The 17,971-nt window shown below is 52.4% G+C and overlaps 3 protein-coding genes across 8 annotated transcripts in view; all 3 read right to left on the bottom strand.

The window, feature by feature from the left end:
* Positions 1-8,345, bottom strand: part of GNB1L (G protein subunit beta 1 like) — a 55,973-nt gene extending 47,628 nt beyond the window's left edge. The window contains exons 1-3 of one of the 5 annotated variants that reach the window (XM_081123600.1): positions 8,212-8,345; positions 7,862-7,959; positions 5,262-5,499 (exon numbers count right to left, since the gene is read on the bottom strand). The gene's annotated coding sequence lies outside the window, so the exon portion shown is untranslated. Of the gene's footprint in view, positions 1-5,261; positions 5,503-7,861; positions 7,960-8,211 lie in introns of those variants that run through there. The other 4 variants (XM_081123598.1, XM_081123597.1, XM_081123599.1 and 1 more) reach the window with 4 other exon arrangements.
* On the bottom strand, positions 3,354-5,469 carry RTL10 (retrotransposon Gag like 10; the record flags this gene model as incomplete). Its single annotated transcript, XM_081123596.1, is given in 8 exon segments — positions 3,354-4,452; positions 4,455-4,554; positions 4,558-4,596; positions 4,600-4,889; positions 4,892-5,033; positions 5,037-5,210; positions 5,214-5,234; positions 5,236-5,469. Coding segments are annotated over 8 exon segments (1,197 nt in total). The 3' UTR covers positions 3,354-4,255.
* Positions 8,346-17,326: 8,981 nt separating the features above from the next.
* Positions 17,327-17,971, bottom strand: part of TXNRD2 (thioredoxin reductase 2) — a 41,408-nt gene continuing 40,763 nt past the window's right edge. For both annotated transcript variants that reach the window (XM_081123393.1, XM_081123392.1), the window contains exon 18: positions 17,327-17,628. The gene's annotated coding sequence lies outside the window, so the exon portion shown is untranslated. The remainder of the gene's footprint in view (positions 17,629-17,971) is intronic.

Below are 17,971 nucleotides of genomic sequence, written 5' to 3'. Positions count from 1 at the left end.
TGACAGCACTGCCCAAAATTCCAAAAATTAAAACAAAGAAATCCATCTGGGGTAGTTTTATGGTCTAAATTGTGTCCCCCACAAAATTCAGAGTTCTAACCCCCAGCACCCCAGAATGTGACTACTTGGAGATAAGGCCTTTAAAGAGGTAATTAAGGTTAAATTAGGTCATGTGGGTGGATCCTAATATGACCGGTGTCCTCAAAAGAAGAGATCAGGACATAGAAAGGCACGGAAGGACAACCATGTAAAGAGAAGTCAGCCATCACAAGCCAGGGAGAGAGGCCTCAGGAGAAACCACCCTAGCAGATACCTTGATATTGGACCTCTAGCCTCCAGAACTGTGGGGAAAAAACCATTTCTGTTGTTTTAAGCCATGCAGCCGTAGCAAAGGCACATGGGCATCTTTCCCGGGCATCAATGCAGCCCGCCACCCACTGCCTCGATGGCTGCACTCTGGAGAGTCCTGCTGAGTGGATGCTTGCTCTTCTCAAGGCTGAGGGCGCCACCCCACCCGCAGGAGAATTAGATGCATCCATCCAAACTCAGGTGTGGCCACAACAACGGTAACAGAAGGGGAGAGACACATATCACTTGTGGTTTGCTGGGGTCTTTCCTCTCCTTCTGTGGTTGTAGAAAAACATATCCAGTGGGGCTCCTGTTGGCATGAGTCCCTAAGGGACTAAAAAGGGCAGAGGGTGGCCCAGTTATCTGTGACAGATGGGTGGCTGAGATGCTAGAAGTCTGTTACTGCAGCACAATCTGGCACATCCAGACTGATATAACAGATAACAGCTCTATTTACCTCACTCTTTTACCTGATTCGACCCTCCCACCCCCTGTGCAGATAAACTATTATAACAGCTCACAGAGGTCAGGTGACACCAAGGATTGTCAGCTCCCAAGTGTAACAGGTAAGGTGTAACCAAGCTCAAGTCCATGCTCTGAAGCCCACACTGAGGAAGGAGCAATGACCAACTGTATGCAGGCAAGTGGTCAGCATCTGCGTGCCTAGAAATGTGGGCAAATCGTAGTATTTGATTCTCCAACCAACTGCATAAAAAGGTCTGTTTCTCCATGCCTTTGGAAACTCTCGGTATCTAAAACTTTTAAAGTAAATCCTGGAATCACAGACTGGAAAAAAAATTCATCTTATGCTACTTTAATGACTTTTTAAAATGTTGAAATCTGTAATTCATCTGGAGTATAGGCTGGTATAAAGAGAAAGGTATCCGGTTTTACTATTTTCCAGATGGCTAACCAGTTGTTCCAACTCCTTTTAGTGAATGATCCATTTTACCCCCATTAATTTGAAACACCTCTAGTATGAACTAAATTCCTTATTTATTTGGCTTTATTCCAAAGTTCTCTATTCTTTTCTGTTCATCTGTCCACACCAATTTCCAAGCACCTTCATTATTGCAGCTTTATAAAATAAAATGTTCAGTATCTCATGGGACCCTTTCCTCAGTACTTCCGGTGTTAGAATTTTCCTTGGAGACAGATACTTGAAAAACCCTCCCATAGTGCCCACTGTGTCCTATCTTTAGGAAATAAAATCTGCAGGTATTTTCAAAGGGAGGGACAGACATGATCATCTAGAAGGCATGCCCCAGCACCTCAGTCTGTCAGTCTGTTCCTAAGCACGTCTGCAAACCTGCTAGACCTTGCAGCTTTTAGGAGCACCCTCCTTGGGGTCGCCCACCTGTGTGGAGAGCCAGGAGTGGTGAATGCTCAAAGGGCACTCTTCCCACCAAGCACAGCAGGGCCTCCTCTCCTGACCCTGTGTTCCTGCCCGCCCCCCCAACCCCCCCCCCAACCCACCAGTGGGAAAGCAGCTAGGCCACTGCATCTTCCCAAAGGCAGGGCTCAGCACCAGAGGAAGCTGTCACTTTGCAACACCATACACATTGCCCATGTGGCAGGCCAAGCCAAAGCCCTCCCATCCTCTCCTGATGCCGCCCAGAACAGGTACCTTTGCCATCACCAATGAGGTCTGTCCTCTTCTCCTTTCCTTTCCTGCCAACAGCCCAACCACAATAAGACCTATTCTCCAAATTAAAAAGCAGGTCATCTGGCCTCTCCCTAAATCCCCTTGGACCTGCCTTGGCAGAGATGGCCCTCAGGAGAGGTATGTCAGATTGTAACCCAAGCCCACAGGAGCTGTCTGGGGCCTGAGGAAGGAAAAGCCCCAATAGGACAGGGGGTCAGAAGGGAAAATGGCAATCTTGAGCTGAAGGAATTCACTCCAGATTCACTAAATGGTGGCAGGAAAGGCAGCCTATGCAGAGGCCACCAACATAGCAGGGGTGTCAACTGGGCCATCCCCCCAGAAAGCAGCTCTAGGTTCTACTGCCAGAGCTGTCTTGCCAGCCCAAATGAGGGCCCTTCTGATTCTTACCAACCACACCAGATCCACAGGTGGCCCAGGCACAGCCGACTGAGGGAGGTGGGAGCAGTCAGACCTGTGCTGTAAAAGAAGTGCCTGGAACTGAGCAACAGCATGGAGGGGCAGTAGTGTTACCCTACGCAGAAGCACCGGGGCTGGCTAGAACATTCAGGATTTTCCGCATCTGATCAGAATCAGACCGCACATGACTTCTTTTGTCAGCTTGCTTGTTTTGCCTATTTCCAAGATTTGCAACTATTTTACTTACAACATATCCATACCTTAAAATAACTCACACATAAAACCATCTGAACCCAGAGCCTTTTTAAGTGACAGTTACTAAATAAAATAACCCCAACAATGTACTTAAAATTTTTTATCAGATGTTTGCTTATTACAGTTTTTCCTAAAATAACTAGTTTTAGTTGCATTTCCCATTTCCATTTATTTCTTCTCCCTACTTTCCAGGAAGGTGTTCTTTTGTTTTGTTTACACAATTGTAAAACTGAAAGGGGCTTGAAATTCTTGCCTAACCACTCCCCTGAGTAGGTGCACTGTACCAGTCCTATGTTAAATTTGGCTCGGGGGAGTTTCCTAGCTCAGTTCTCGTTATTAGAAAAGCCGTCCCTGTGCAGAACAGGTCTTTCTTCATTCCAATCTTCTGTCCCCCTGAGGCCTCACAACTCAGGTCTGCTGCCTGCTCCTCACTTCACCTCTGCTCTCCTAAGTCAGTTTTCAAGGCCACACTCCACCTGTCAGGCCTCCCACTCTCACCCATTCAGCCCAACTCCTCAACCAGACCTTCCAATCCTCAAAGCTCCCAACCACACGTGCAACACTGACCTGGGGTGCTTGTGGCTGAGGCCTAGCCTCTCTGTTCCTTACAGAAAGGGCACAGTGCTCCTGCCAATGGAACAAAGACTCTGCTTGTCGGCAGCCACCACACCACAGGTTCAGCCATGGATCCAATACACATTTAATGGGCACTGATTGTGTACCAGGACACAAGCTAAGATGGAGCCCCTGCCCTAGAGGCTCACACTCTACCCAGATATACAAATCATGTACAGTGTTGGAGTTTCAGTGCTGAATCAGCAATGTGCAAGAGTGGGCAAAAAGGCAATGACTGTTGAAAAGCAGAGAGTGGAAGGGCAGCAGGAGCAAAGGCACTGAAGACAGAAAAATTCAAGAAAACCAGGTGACTAGAATGTTGACATACAGAAGGAGAAAATGCTTGAAAGAGCTGAGACTGAAAGGTGGCTTACATCCTACCTTCCTGTATCTGAGCCTTCCCAGCTGACCAGGGCTGCTGCTAAACCCACAGAAAAGCATCTTTCTCTACCAAGATACCATCTGACTCACACTCAACAATGAAAGTGGCCACTTCCTCCATGCAACCTTCCTTAAATTCCAGCCCAGAGGACGGGCCACAGGAAGCCGAGATGGGGGGTGGCCTGTCCAAACAGGGGACCAGATCCAAACAAGACTGGCATAGCAGACTCAGTCCAGTTGAGGCCAGCACTGAAGGGGGTTCTGTGTGTGCATCAGTGGGTAGACGATGCAAATATCTGATGGGGACTGATCTACAGAACTCTGCCCAACTAGTGGGAACAAGCCCAGGTGAGACGGCACTCCCAAGGCAGGTGTGGGGATGCTGCAGAGAGCCCAGCAGGAAGCAGTCTCTGGGCCACTGGATAGTCAGAACAAGAAGCAGAGGGCAGAGGCCAACAGTCTGCTGTGGTGGGGGAAGGAGAAGAACGAAGTGGGCTGTTTGTGCTCAGACAAGGTGGAGTCCAAACAAGCACACCTCCTGCCCAGCAATGGGGCAAATGGACAGCGCAGCACCTGGCAGCACCTTGTCTAGAGTCACCTGGCAATGCCACTTGGTCCTGACGGGGGGCTGTGGGGCTCCTTAGCTACACAGGCCACTTCATCTCGAGGGGCACTGCTGCACCTGCCTGGGCCCTGTTCAGAATCCAGGGTTGCAGGGTGGAGAGTAGGAGAAAATGGTGGCTCTCCTGGGGTCTCTGGGGTGTCCACTGCCCCCTGTGGGCCACCTAAGATGCCTCCTGGTCTCCCTCTGCCTCAGAAACGTCCTCTGTCTTCTGGGGTTCTGGACCCCCTGGGTGAGTTGGATCTGATTTCTGGGCAGGGGGGTTAGCAGATTATGAAAGTACAAGGATAGGTTTGGGCCACCTGCCTGATGATTATGGGGCCACCTCCCTTGGCTGGGAGGAGGCTGGCCGCACCAGAACAGGATTAGTGCTGCATGCAGAATTGGACAAGGCAAGGGGCTCAGTGGGCCCAGGGCTGCTCTCCTTGGTCAACTGCTGCTCAGGCAGAGCATTTTTTAATGTAGAGTCAAAATTAGAAACAGCAGGGGTGGCTGGGACAGGCCTGGGGGTGGCGCCCATATTGAGTGCCAGGACGTCCGAGAACCTAGCTAAATACTGCCTCACCATAGGCAGCTGCAGGGCCACTGGTGGCTGGCTCGAGGCAGGGGCAAGGGGTAGGGCACTGCAACATGGTACACAGCAAAACTGTTTGGCTCTTGAATAAACCCCTCAAGATCCTGACAAAAGAGCTCATAATCATCAGGCAGGGGTAGGTCCCCGTTGAGGTAGGGGGCTGCGCATGCCTGAGCTCAGCTTGTCAGGCCTCCAAGGATCTCACAGACGTGGCTGAGGTTGTCCTGGTAGTGCTCAAATTGGAAAGACATGTAATCACCCAGCTGGGCCAAAATGCAGTCCAGCAGCCATGGGGAGCCATCAAAGGTGCCTGGGTCTGAGCCTGGCACCCAGTGGAAGTTCACCCTCAGGGGTCACGGGTCAGGCATGCAACTGGTGCAGGGGCCCCCTTTCTACAGCCTCACCGCTCACTGTGCTCTTCTGCTCCATGGTCATGCACACGCACACAGGGTCCCCATAGCAGGGCTGCTCAATCCAGGGATCCACTAGCAGGGCAAATGCAGAACCAGGAGAGGCCCAGTCGATCTCTTGCCAAGGGTGTGCGTTGGCATAAATGGCTGCAGCCCGGATGGAATAGCGAGAACCCTGATGCTGGCGCTGGCCACCAGACATGCTGGGAGTGGAGGGAGGCTCCTGCACCAACTACTAGAAAGAAGGGGAGAAGGAAGAGATGGCACAGGAAGGGAGGGTGGTCAGAAGCGATACTCAGGACACAACAGGTCAGAGATGGGCTAGAGAGGGGAGTGGCAAACCCCAGGCGTTCCAGGCAAATGCTAAGGGTTAGGGGAGCTGACAGCTGCGGCCTCAGGAGAGCTGAGAAGAGCTCACGGGATTGTCAGACGCAGGTCACCATCTAAGGCAATCTGTCCAAAAACAAGGTGGGGAAGAGCAGAAACTAGGCCCAACCATCACCATTGGGCTGCAGGAGGTGGCAACAAGCAGGCAAACCTGAGGGAACCCACTAGGAGCTCTGAATGGAAGGAGGGCCTGGGAGGCTGGCCTGAGAGGTCCAAGAAGGCGGGCAAATGCCACCTGTGACATTTCAAGGGCAAGATGTGATGGCAGATGCTGTCAGTACCAGGAGAAGGAAAAGGGGGCCAGATCAGAACCCCCTGGGCTTCCTTGAACAGCCTGGCTATCAGGGAATTTCAGGAGAATGACAGTAGCAACCTTTTACTGAGTGCTCCATCCACACCAAACACTGACCCTCTCATAAGGTTGGTACTATTACGGTCCCCGAGGCAGAGTGTTGAGTGAAGTCACTTGTCTGCAGCCACACACCAACCAGTAAGTGGCAGAGGCAGCTGAACCTGGCTCTAGAGACCAAACACTTAACTGTCAACTTCACCACACCAATTATGAACTATACTTTACAGTCTACTTAGAAGGAGTCTTCTGGCTGCCTCAAACACTAACACTAATTTATGGCACAGATGGTAATAAGATTCTTTTACATTACAACATCAGGAGCACGGTAGATGCTACCTGTGTGTATGACAGAAGCCCAGGGCCTTGCTATTCTCTTTGTCTCTAGCCTTACCCCCACACTTTCCAGACTCACTTCATCACTCAGAGTACAACCTACAGGCAATGCCACCCTGACTCCAAATACCACCTCCCTGCACTCCCTTCCCTGTCAAAAGCCCAGCATCTGATACCTCAAGTTTAATCCCACTTGTTGCATCTTCTCTCAACTCCCCAAAGTTACACCTGCAAAGGGCCTGGAGAGCAGTGATCATCAACCCTGAGTAGTCCAAAGGGCCCTGAAGGGTGAAAGGAAGCTGTAACTACCAGCAGGCACAGTTCTTTTCCAGTGCAGAGAGCCCTCCCCCAAGGTTCTCACACTGCCTAGGCCAATGGTAGTCACATCTCCAGTCTCTCTGCAAAGGGAGATATACCCATGGCCTCTACAGAACTCTCTGCTTCACTCCTCCTTGTGCACTTTCTCCAACAACCCCTCCACTCATATACCAGGGCTCCATCAACTCACACCTAGGGGCACCTTCATGTGCAGTTTCTTATGCATTTATCTACACACACATACACACACACACACCTGCCCCATCAGAGTGAGTTTCTGCAGGAAGGCACAGCTCTGTTGGTCTTTCTGCCCAGAACCTCCCAGGGTTACCTGCAGCATTCAAAGTTGCCAGGGTCACCAGCACCTACCTCTGCCACCCAAGCATTACAGAAGCTCTTAGATATACCCCCTACTCTGGGGGTGGTCTTCCACATAAAAGCCCTTCTCATCCTAATACAAGGAAAGAATATGCTAGGGCCTGCCAGCAGCAGAGGCCCAAGGAGCAGCTCATAAATACAGTACCCTCAGAGTCCAGTTCAGTCCCTCACCGAGCTCTGAAAAGCAATAACCACATGGCAGCTCCTATCACCAATCTGAGGTTAGGTGCCAGGTCACCCACCAAGACCACATCCCACACCCAGGAGCCAATGCACTACCCAGGTCTCTGCCCTCCCTTTCTCCCAGTTCGGATCTCCCAACCCCACTCAGAGTCCTAGCTGTCACCCTCCCAACTCATCATTATTCCTGTGTGCCCACTGCCTCAGGAAGAACGCTTCTCTGTGCCAAAGAGCCAGCCCTGCCTAAGCCTGAACCTTTCTAAGCCTGGGCCTGACTGGTGAAAGAACCTTGGCTCTCTCGCGACTATCAACCTGTTGGTCTCTCTCATTCCTCTCCCCACCCTGCCCGGCACGGAGGAATTTGGGCCCTTCTCCTGGACTGGACAGTGCTCTATCAAGGAGCTGGTACCGCGACTCACGCGCACTTGCCTCCACAAAGTCAGAGCCAGCACCTGAAACACTGGAATGTTCTCTACTCCGAGGAGACCCCGGGGCCCCAGGAGTAGAATAACTTGCCCGAAGCCCCCCCCCTAGCAAGTGCCTCCACTTCAGGGCAGACCACTGCACCACCCCTCCCGCAACCACCATGCAGGACACCGCGGGAATGTGAGCTCACAAGCTTCACCGCAACAGGAATCCGACCCACCTACGGCTACGCCAGGCGCCCACGAACAGAGTCCACGAATCTGCACCCAGAGACCTTGCGGACGCGTCTCCCTCCAAGGGCGAGAGTCCAAGTGTCACCTAGAAAGCGGAAAACAAGATCGGCCCGCCGTGAGGCGAGGTGGGGGCTACTTCTGGGGACGAAGATGGCGGGAACCACCCGAAAATGATTCCAGACGGCCCCCTCAGCCCCGGCGCGGACTGACAAACTGAGGCCCGCTGGCCAGAAGGACAGCGGGGACCCAGACCGGAGACTCCGCGGACGGGGATTCGGGAAGGGACGGAGGGCGGAATCCCACCGCCGGTCGCCCCGGTTCTCGCCGCCCCACTGACCCTCGAGCCGAAGAGAGCGACACCAACTCGGAGCAGCGAGGAGCGCAGGGCTGCCCCGCGTTGCGCAGCCACACCCCCTGCGTGCGCACGGCCTCCCGTACGTCGCCGCTCCGGCTCTCGGCCCTCCCTACGCCGGCGCCCAACCGGGCCGCGCCTGCGCCGTGCGCCCCGGGGCTGCGGCCGCGGCCGCGCAGACGCTCCCAGGCCCTGCCAGCGCGGCAGCGCGGCGCGGGGGCTGACGGGATCGCGCTCAGCCCGGAGCCGCGCCGGCTGCCACGAGAGCACCCGGGGCCGCACGCACAGGGGGCCGGCGTGGGCGGAGCTACGCGGGCGGGCTGCTCCCGGGGCTGAGGACTGAGTAGCTACCGGGAGGCGCCGCGCGCCCACCTGGCACCCGCAGAGATGCAGGCGCTGATGCCACCGCGTCCGCGGCTCCTGCCTCGAGTCAGCGGGGCACCGGGGGCCGCGGGATCAGGGGGGCTTGGGCGTAGAGGGGCCCAGCGCTCCTCCGAAAGCCTCTCACCATCCAGCGCCGCGTGTTTAAAGGGCCCGCTTCTGCGTACCTCCGGGGCGGGGCGAGAGGGCTGGGCAGCGCGGGCCCCAGGGACCCCCACCTGCGTGCTGGCGGGCGGGGCCCGCGGTTTCTCATCAGTGCGCTTGTGCTGCTCTACCCCAGCCGAGGCTGGACCCCGGGGGGACAGGGAGGGCAGGCTGCCAAGGCCAAGCCTGCAGCCCGGGAGTAGGGTGCCCAGCCCGCACCCAGGGACGTTGGAAAAACCAGCAGAGGATGAGATTGGGGGCTCCACACGTGCACTGCCCCATGTCTCCTCCCGCGCCCTCACGGAGCCTAGACAAGAGGTGGGAGAAGGTGCTAGCCCCCAGCCCAAGGACCTGATGTCCCCTGGGCCAAGGACCTGGATGCAGGCCAGGAGTCACTGGGGCCATGGACAGCCGAATTCACTGGAAAATTATTTTTCTCAAGGCGAATACACGTAACACACCAGCTCCCTTTCTGCCCTGGTCTAGTGACTCCTTTCATGAAAGGATCTCTGAAATGTTATCTGCATTTACACCCAAACTCACTCTCTTTGATCTTTGAAACGAAAATCAAAGATCACATTGTACCTTCACCGGGGTCTGCGGGGCTTTCAGCAGCCTCCGCCAAAAATAATAAAAGTGGCACCCGGCCAGGAAATGCCTCCTTGAAGCGTGAATGAAACTTGTATTTTTCGGTTGTATCTTTCCTAATTGACCTGATAATTTAAACTTCCTGCCTCAAAGGAGAGGGGGAGTTCCCGACGGCTAGGCTTACCTCAGGCACTAGGCAGCTAAGGCCAACTCAGGGCCCATCAGCAGGCTTGTGTAAAAGACTAACCCAACTGGGCCAGGCCATCAGAAAAGGACTGTTTTGGTCCAAATTGCTTTTTTTCCATTCAGGCCATCTAAGTATATACATAGGGTGCCCCCCAAAAATGTATATACACACTTTGAATAAGTATAAAGGCAGTGTTTATTAAAATACATTTCATTTTCAAAATTGACCTATCAGCTGTTAAAGTTATATACATATTTTGGGGGGGACACCCTGTATATTTTTAATTGTGGTAAAATATACATAACATAGTATTCAACATTTTAACCGTTTGTAGGTATACAGTTCAGTGGGACTAATTACATTCACATTGTGTGCAGCCCTTCACCACTATCCAGCTCCAGAACTTTTCAATACCCCAAACAGAAACTCTGTCCCCATTGAACACTGACTCCTGACCACCACCCCTTTCTCTGGCCCCTGGTAACCTCTATTCTACTTTGTCTATATTAATTTGCCTATTCTAGGTACCTTGTATAAGTGGAATCACATTGTCATTTCACTTAGAATAACTGTGTGTTTTCTAATCCTCACCCAAGGATATGTTTACTGACTTGAGAGGGAGAGAGAGAGAGAGAGAGAGAGAGAGAACCATCGATGTGAGAGAGAAACATCAATTGGTTGCCTCTCATATGTGCACCAACTGGGAATTGAACCTGCAACCTACGTATGTGCCCTAACCAGGAATCCAACCCATGACCTTTCAGTGTACAGGACGATGCTCCAACCAAGTGAGCCACATGGCCCAGGGCTAGAATAGTTTTAAAGGTTCATCCATGTTGTAGCACCTATCAGAATTTTGTTTAAGGCTGAATAATATTCCATTATATGTACATACCGCATTTTGTTTATCCACTTATCTGTTAATGGACACTTGGGTTGCTTCCATCTTTTGGCTACTGTGACTAATGCTGTTATGAACATGGGTGTACAAATACCTGTTTGAGTACCTGCATTTAACTTTTTGAGGAACTGCCAAAATTTTCCACAGCAGCTGCACTATTTTACATTCCCACCAGCAATGCACAAAGTTTCTCATTTCTCCACATCCTCACAATCATTTGCTGTTTTGTGTGTGTGTTTTTAAAGATTTTTAAAATTGATTTTTAGAAAGAGGGGAAAGGAAAAGGAGAGAGAGAAAGAAACATTGATGTGAGAGCAAAACATCAATCAGCTGCCTTCTGTGTGCCCCGGGAGCCAGCAACCCAGGCATGTGCCCTGACCAGAAATCAAACTGGCAGCCTTTTGGTGCACAGGACAACACCCAACCAACTAAGCCACACCAGCCAGGACTCTTCTGCTTTTTTGATAATAGCCATCCTGATGGGTGTGAAGTGGTATCTCTTGGTTTCGATTTGCATTTCCCTGTGACTAGTGATATTCAGCATCTTTTCATGTTCTTGTTGGCCTTTGTATGTTTTCTTTGAAGAAAAGTCTATTCAAGTCTTTGCCCATTTTAAAATTGAGTTGTTTTGTTGTTGTTGATTTGTAGTTTTTTGTATATTTTGATTATTAACCTCTTATCAGATATATGATTTGCAAATATTTTTCTCATCTTGTGGGTTATCTTAGTTATCTTTTTATACTCTCTTGATAGTTTTCTTTGATGCACAAAACTTTTTAATTTTGATAAAGTAGCATTACCCATTTTTTCTTTTGTTGTTTTGGTGTCATATCTAAGAAATCATTGCCAAATCCAATATTGTGGAGATTTTCCCTTGTGTTCTTCTAAGGGTTTTATAGTTTTAACTCTTACATTTAGGTCTTTGATCTATTTTAAGGTATGTGTTTTTTAAAACTTGGTGTAAGGGAATGGTCCAACTTCATTCTTTTGTATGAGGATATACAGTTTTCCCAGTACCATTTGTAGAAAAGACTGTCCTTTTCCCATTGAATGGTCTTGGCATCCTTGTCAAAAATCAATTGACAATATATGCAAAGGTTTTTTGCTGGAATCTCTATTTTATTTCATTGGTCTCCGTGTCTACCTTTATGTCAGACATTCATGATTACTGCAACTTCATAATAAGTTTTGAAATCAGGAGGTGTGAGTCCTCCAACTTTTTTTGTTTGTTTGTTTGTTTTCCCCAGATTGTTTTAGCTACTGAGGTCCCTTGAGATGCCATATGAATTTTAGAATGAGTTTTTTTTCTTTTTAGGGGGAGGGGGGACCCACTGTTGGGTCTTTCACAGGGATTGCATTTAATCTGTGTATTACTTTATACAGTATGGATATTTTAACAATATTATCTTCCAACACACGAGTATGGGTTGACTCTCCTTTTATTTAAGACTTCTTTAATTTCTTTCAGTGATGTTCTGTAATTTTTAGTGTACAAGTAAGTCTTTGATCTTTCACTATTAAGTCTGGTGTTAACTGTCAATGTTTTTCATAGATGCCTTTTTATTAGGTTGAGGGAGTTTCCTTTGAGTCCTAGTTTGCAGAAGTTTTGTTTTTTCATAAATGGGTGTTGAATTTGGTCAAATGCTTTTACTCCATCTTTGCTATGATCACAATTTTTCATTCTGTTAATGTGACAAATTACAAGGATTGAATGTTGAATGTAAAATCGCTTGCATTCCTGGGATAAACCCCACCGGGCCATAATGAATTCTTTGCATGTATTGCTAGGTTCCAGCACTCACATTTTGTTAAGGACCTTGATCTACGTACTTAAGGGATATTGGTTTGTTATTGTCTTTTCTTGTAACATCTTTGTGTGTGTTTTTGTTGTTGTAAATCCTCACCTGAGGATATTTCTTCCACTGATTTAGAGAGAGTGGAAGGGAGGGAGGGAGAGAGAGGAAGAGAGAGGGAGAGAAACATCCAGGTGAGAGGGACACATCGATGGGTTGCCTCCCTCACATGCCCTGACTGGGGCCAGGGCTTAAACCTGCAAACCAAGTACACGCCTTTGACTGGGAATTGAACCCATGACCCTTTGGTGCACGGACCAATGCTCTAACCATTGAGCCACACCGGCCAGGGCCATCCAGTTACCTTTTCATTTGTTGTATTCTTTGACTCGAGGATTTTCACTTGGTTCTCTTTTCGTTTCCATTTCTCGGCTTAAAGTCCTTCTGTTTATTCAGATGGCCACTTTTTCCTTTGAGCACTTAAACATATTTATAATAGCTGTTTTAAACTTTAATTCCAACATCTGCATCATCTGGGGCTGGTTTCTATTAAGTGCTTTTTTTTCTTGGTTAGGAATTACATTTTCATGTTCCTCACATGTCTAGTAATTTTTATTGCACTCTGGACATTGTGAATGGCACTTGTAGAGGCTTTGGATTCTGTTTTCTTCTAAAGTGCACTGACTCTCTTTTAGCAGGCCTTTCTTTTTGAATTTTTGTAGGCTTGGTTTTATATTTGTTAGGGTGGATCTATTGCAGTTTTGCCTTCTCCTACAGCATGGACTTTCTGTGATTCCATCTTGACCCTGGCAGTTCAGGAGCTAATTACGTCTGCTCTGGGGAAATTATGGGTATAAAAATTCTTCAAAGATGATAAAGGCCACTAGGTGCCATTAACTGTTCTCACTGCACATGGCCTGTGTTCCTTGCTAATAGAACTATAGAGAGGGAGCCTGGGGTGCCCCGTGCTGGAGTGCTCACATACATACGCCCGGTGCCCAGTCCCCTGGAAGCCTTGGCTGGGTCAGTGGTCAGTGGTCAGGGCAGGGAGCTGGGCCCAGCTGGCTCCTGATGCCCAGCTGTTACATAACAAGGTCACACGGTCTCTTCTTTATGGTTCCACTTTATTCCCAAGCATTTGGTGTTATTTGATCATCAGTTATAAGCCAAAAAGATCCCGATTTTATTAGGGGGAAAAAAGCTTAATTTCATGGCCAGATCACTGTCCCATGAAACCCTAGAGGCCAGGACCTCAGCAGGCTTGAGGTGGGCCTGTCTTGCCTGGCAGTTCTGCTGTTGCCAATGGCTTTGAATTTCCTGCCTGGACCAGCCAGGCAGCTGAGGGCTCAGCTGTTTTCTGAGCTCACCTGGGCTCGTCAGGGTTGGGTCTGTGGGTGCCCAACTCCCTGTCCTGTCCTGGTGGGGGTCAGCTCTAAACACAACAGGCACACGGGAGGGGGTCTTCTTGCTGCCCGCTCAGATGGCGCTGGGAAGGCTGCTGGGCCCTGGTTTGGGTTTCGGGATTAGGGAAACCCGAGTACCATAGCATGTTGGGGCTGGGATTAGATGAGCTCAGCTCTAAGATGCTTTTCTGGGCCCCATGGGGCCCACTTGGTGACCTCTTCGCTGCCCTTGCTGGCACAGGTGCTTGGCGGGAGACCAGGATGTGCAGGACTCCTGGAGCCCTCAGTGGCAGGACCAGAAACCCGAGAGACTGCTGGAAGCTGGGGCGGCAGATGGGGGAGGAGTGGGCACAGGGCAGAGCAGGTCTGCAGAGGAGTGCATGGGACTGTCCTGTCCCGCAGACGTTACACCCGGGTCTGAAGGCTGGGGCCCCGGCCATCCCATGGTCACGTGCATGTGGGCAAGAAGCAGCATCTGTAAAATGGGCCCAAACCCCTGTCTACCCTGCCCCCTCCCTAGGGCATCACTCCTGAAGTCACTCAGCTCTGCCTCTGCCTGGTGGGGATCCCTGGGGTGGGAAGGGAGGGGAAGTGGCTTCCAGAGGAAACCTGGGAGGCTCCGCCCGCTGGCTGTGAACAACTCGGGGAGGCAGGAGTGGCTCCTGGTGGCCCACCCCAGAGAGCCCTGGCCTGGACCCTGATGTATGTGTGAGAGCCAGACACCAATGTGTGCACTTCCAGGGAGTGATGTGAGCACAGGGCACTGAGGCCATGCAATCAGCCCCCTCACCGGGTGTCCCGAGCACCTGGAGCTTGAATAGGGCCTGGAGGGCTCAGTGATGTGGTCTGGAAGTCATGGGTCTCTCAAGATGGCACATGCCCTGTCTGGCTGACTCAGGGCACCCCTCTTGCAGGGTCCTGGGTCACTCGCACGGCAGCAGCTCCTGGCAGCTCTGCACCCAGAGTGGAGTGGTAGGTGAGGGGCTCAGGCCTTCGTCAGGCTGGGGAGTGGGCTGGGGCCCAGGGCACTGCCTGTGCCTCCAAGCTGCTGCCTGGGCTAGGCGAGTGAGGTGTGTGGCTCAGACACTGCGGGACAAACCACCCCAGGGTCCTCAGGGGCAAGCCCTAACCTGAAGCCACAGGCATAGACACCCTGAACCACAGGCACCGCCTGATGCCAACCTGTTTCTCAGGAGGCAACTCTGCCTGCCAGGACCTCTGGCTCAGCAAGGTGGTCACTCTCTCAGCCAAGCCTCCCCCGCCGTGTTAAAGCATGGCTGAAGCATGCGTGGGGGCGGGTGTTCCCTGCTACTGCCAGAAAGGCTGGGAGTCTTGTCGGGGTTGTGAGATGCTGGGAAGACACCAACAGCCTGCAGAGGGTTTGGAGGGGGACTGCAGCCCGGGCATCTTGGCCACCTCCTGTGAGCTGATGCTCACTTCTGCCCCCTGCCAACAGTCCTAGATCCCCGCCTCAGCCAAGGCCCACCTCTCCCTTGCCGCACCAGTTTCGTCCTCCAACCAGCCCTCAATAACTGCTTGTTACCCCTCCTCTGCGTGCCTGCCTCCCTAGGGGCCTTGGGACCTTAGGGGACAGCATCTCAGTGGGCTAGAAAAGGAAGAGGAGTGGTGGCCAGCTAGTGGGTGACTTGCCCAGCTTCAGGGCTAAGGGTGAGGCAGGAAGGGGGTGGCTTGGCCCCTGAGCAGCAGCCCCTCTCCCTCCCATGTCGTTGTGCAATCTGAGCCATGAGCAGAAGTGTGCAGGACGTCGCCGAGGGTAATTGTAGGTTACACCAAACAATCTGAGGAATTAAAATCATATTTTCATTGCACCATAAAAACATGCAAAGGCGGCGGGAAGGCGGCCCTCAGGCCAGGTGGAGAGCACCTGGCCTGTGACGCTCTAGCCCCTCCCTCAATCCCTGGGAGGAGGGGACAGGGTAGGGGTTGGCCTAGAGAGGGGCCTCAGGCCATGCAGTGAGCCTGGAGCCAGGCAGCCTGCAAGACAGATGACCCTGTGGCTCAGTGCTGTCCTGCCACCCACGCTCTTATTTAGACTTGAGACCCATGTGCAGAGTGGGCCCTGACCTGAGTGAAGCAGCTGTCGGAACACCCTGACCAACTGGGACCCCAGAATCTGGTCCCCAGGCCCCACAGAACAATGGGTACATGTGGGCACCTTGGCCGGCAATTGCATACTGACAGCATGTGGCTCAAACGTGGCTTGGGTGGTGGCAGTGGCCGAGGCCAGGCCCTTTGTAGCAGGCTTTCAATTGGAACAGCCACTGCTCATGAACTGGGCAGGCCCCTGCCCACCCTCTACCGGGAAGGTGTGAGCCCCCATGCTGGGGAGCCAGCGGGCCGGGGGCTCTGGGATGGGTGCTGTGGAGCTGCAGGCTCACACAGGCAGCATCTCCCAAGAGCTGTCCTGAGCACCTGCAGGACTCGACGGTGAGGCTGGCAATGCCCAGAACCATGAATGCTTTGTTCTCTCCTAGGTGATGGCACAGGCCAGACACAGCACAGAAAGTGGGCATTACACACACTGCAGGTGCTGGGGCAAGGTCTGTACTGCAGAAAGGGGCGCGCAGAGAAACCACCGGGGGGTTGTAGGAGCGGGCACATGTGGACAGCACTCTGGCTGCCTGTGATGGGTGACCCTGACCCTCACCCTAGAGAGGTGCCCAGTGTGCACTGAGGGCTCCCACTCAGGCAGTATCATTTCCATCATCACAAAAAGCAACAAGGCCATTTCAGCTTCCTCATTTGCCCCAAGGCAGAGGCAGATCCAGCTCTAGGAGTCTGAAAGCCCCTGCCTAGGAGGGGCCCTCCTGCTCCCCTGGCAGCCCAAGTGTTAGCTGACCCCTGCAGGCCTCGCCTTTGCCTCCAAGACGGGGCATACCTCCTCCCAATGGAGAGGAGGCCGTGAGCAGGATCCAGGATGGGGCGCGCCGCCAGCCGTGCGTTAAATGGGACACGGCTGATCTCGTGCTGCACTTGTCGAGAGGGCCCGGCCCAGCCCAGCACTTGGCATCTTAATTGGGCGTCTGAGAGCTCCTGCACACGCTTCACACAGAGTCTGAGGCTCCCGTAGGCCCATTAAGGTGCAAAGACATTCCTTTGTTTGCTGACAAGCAGGGTCCCATCCAAGGCTCCCGGGCCGGCAGACTAAGTGATGTTTTCTTAGGAAAGACATGAGATTAACCGCCACTAAAGCCCCAGCACAATGCCAGGCCTTGCCCGGCGCTGTCAGCATATCTCTCTGGGGTGACTGACAGGCACCATCAAGCCTCAATGTGCAGGATTAGCCTGAACACAGCAGACAAGCTGACTTGGAGGCCACCATGAAAACGTAATGAGGTGCCTGACATTCAGGGGACAGAAAACCTCTAACACCCCTGCCCACTCCTGTTGCTGGGTCACACTGCTGGCAGAATGTTCTAGAACAAAGCCAGAGGTTTCCTGCCCCTCCTGAGCACCTGCGGAGAGCTCAGAACACCTGTGAGGTGCACAGAGGGTCCCTGGAGGGATTCCCTGAGATCTGTGTGGGGAAGAAGGGTCGGGAATCTTCCGAGGCACTGATGCTGGGAATGCAGAGATTCTACCCAGCTCCCATCGCAGAATGACTTGGAGGCAGGTGATGGGGAGGTCACAGGCTGGGTGGTCAGGCCATCCTGGGGGCATATCAGGGACAGCACAGGCACACTTCAGGAAAACACCCTCTTTATTTGCACTCCAGAAACACCAGGGGGTCTCGGACGTGGGCAGCCCACAGGGTGGGTTTCTGCGCAGGTCGTCATCATCTGGCATCGGGGGCCTAACAGGGCTGGCCCAGGCAGGAGGGGTGGACAGTGCAGGTGTGGGGGCTGACATCCCCCAGGAGCCATCCCTGCAGGGCACACAGGCAGTCCATCCAGACACGCCGCCCACGCCAGCTACCTCAGGAGCTCTCCAGGCTGGGGCTCTCCAGGCAGAGGTGAGGGTCGCCTGGGTTTGGCTTCCAGTGTCCTGCCAAAGATGGGGGGTCAGCATGAGGTGGCCACACCACCCCTGCATATGCCTGGCCGTGTCTCTCGTGCCCATACACAGGGACCCTCTCAGGGCAGATGAGAAACAAGCCCTGCAGAGTGCTCTCCCCAGGTGGATGAGTCAGCGGGAGCACTGTACTGTGGAAAGTACTTGGCGATGATAAAAATTTATGGCAGGCTCTTAACAAAATAGCTCTTGTCGGTGTGACACCCAGATAAGAGTTTCCTCAGGATGCCCTGTGTTTGTCTGTATCAAAGCAGCCCTGGCCGGGGGACCATAGTGGAGCAGGTGCCCAGAGTGCCCAGGAGAGGCTCTGAGCCTA

Source organism: Miniopterus schreibersii (genome assembly GCF_964146895.1).
Source record: "Miniopterus schreibersii genome assembly, chromosome: 20".
Lineage (NCBI taxonomy): Eukaryota > Metazoa > Chordata > Mammalia > Chiroptera > Miniopteridae > Miniopterus > Miniopterus schreibersii.
Note: the sequence above shows the minus strand (reverse complement) of the source record. Positions and strands in the feature narration are given on the sequence as shown.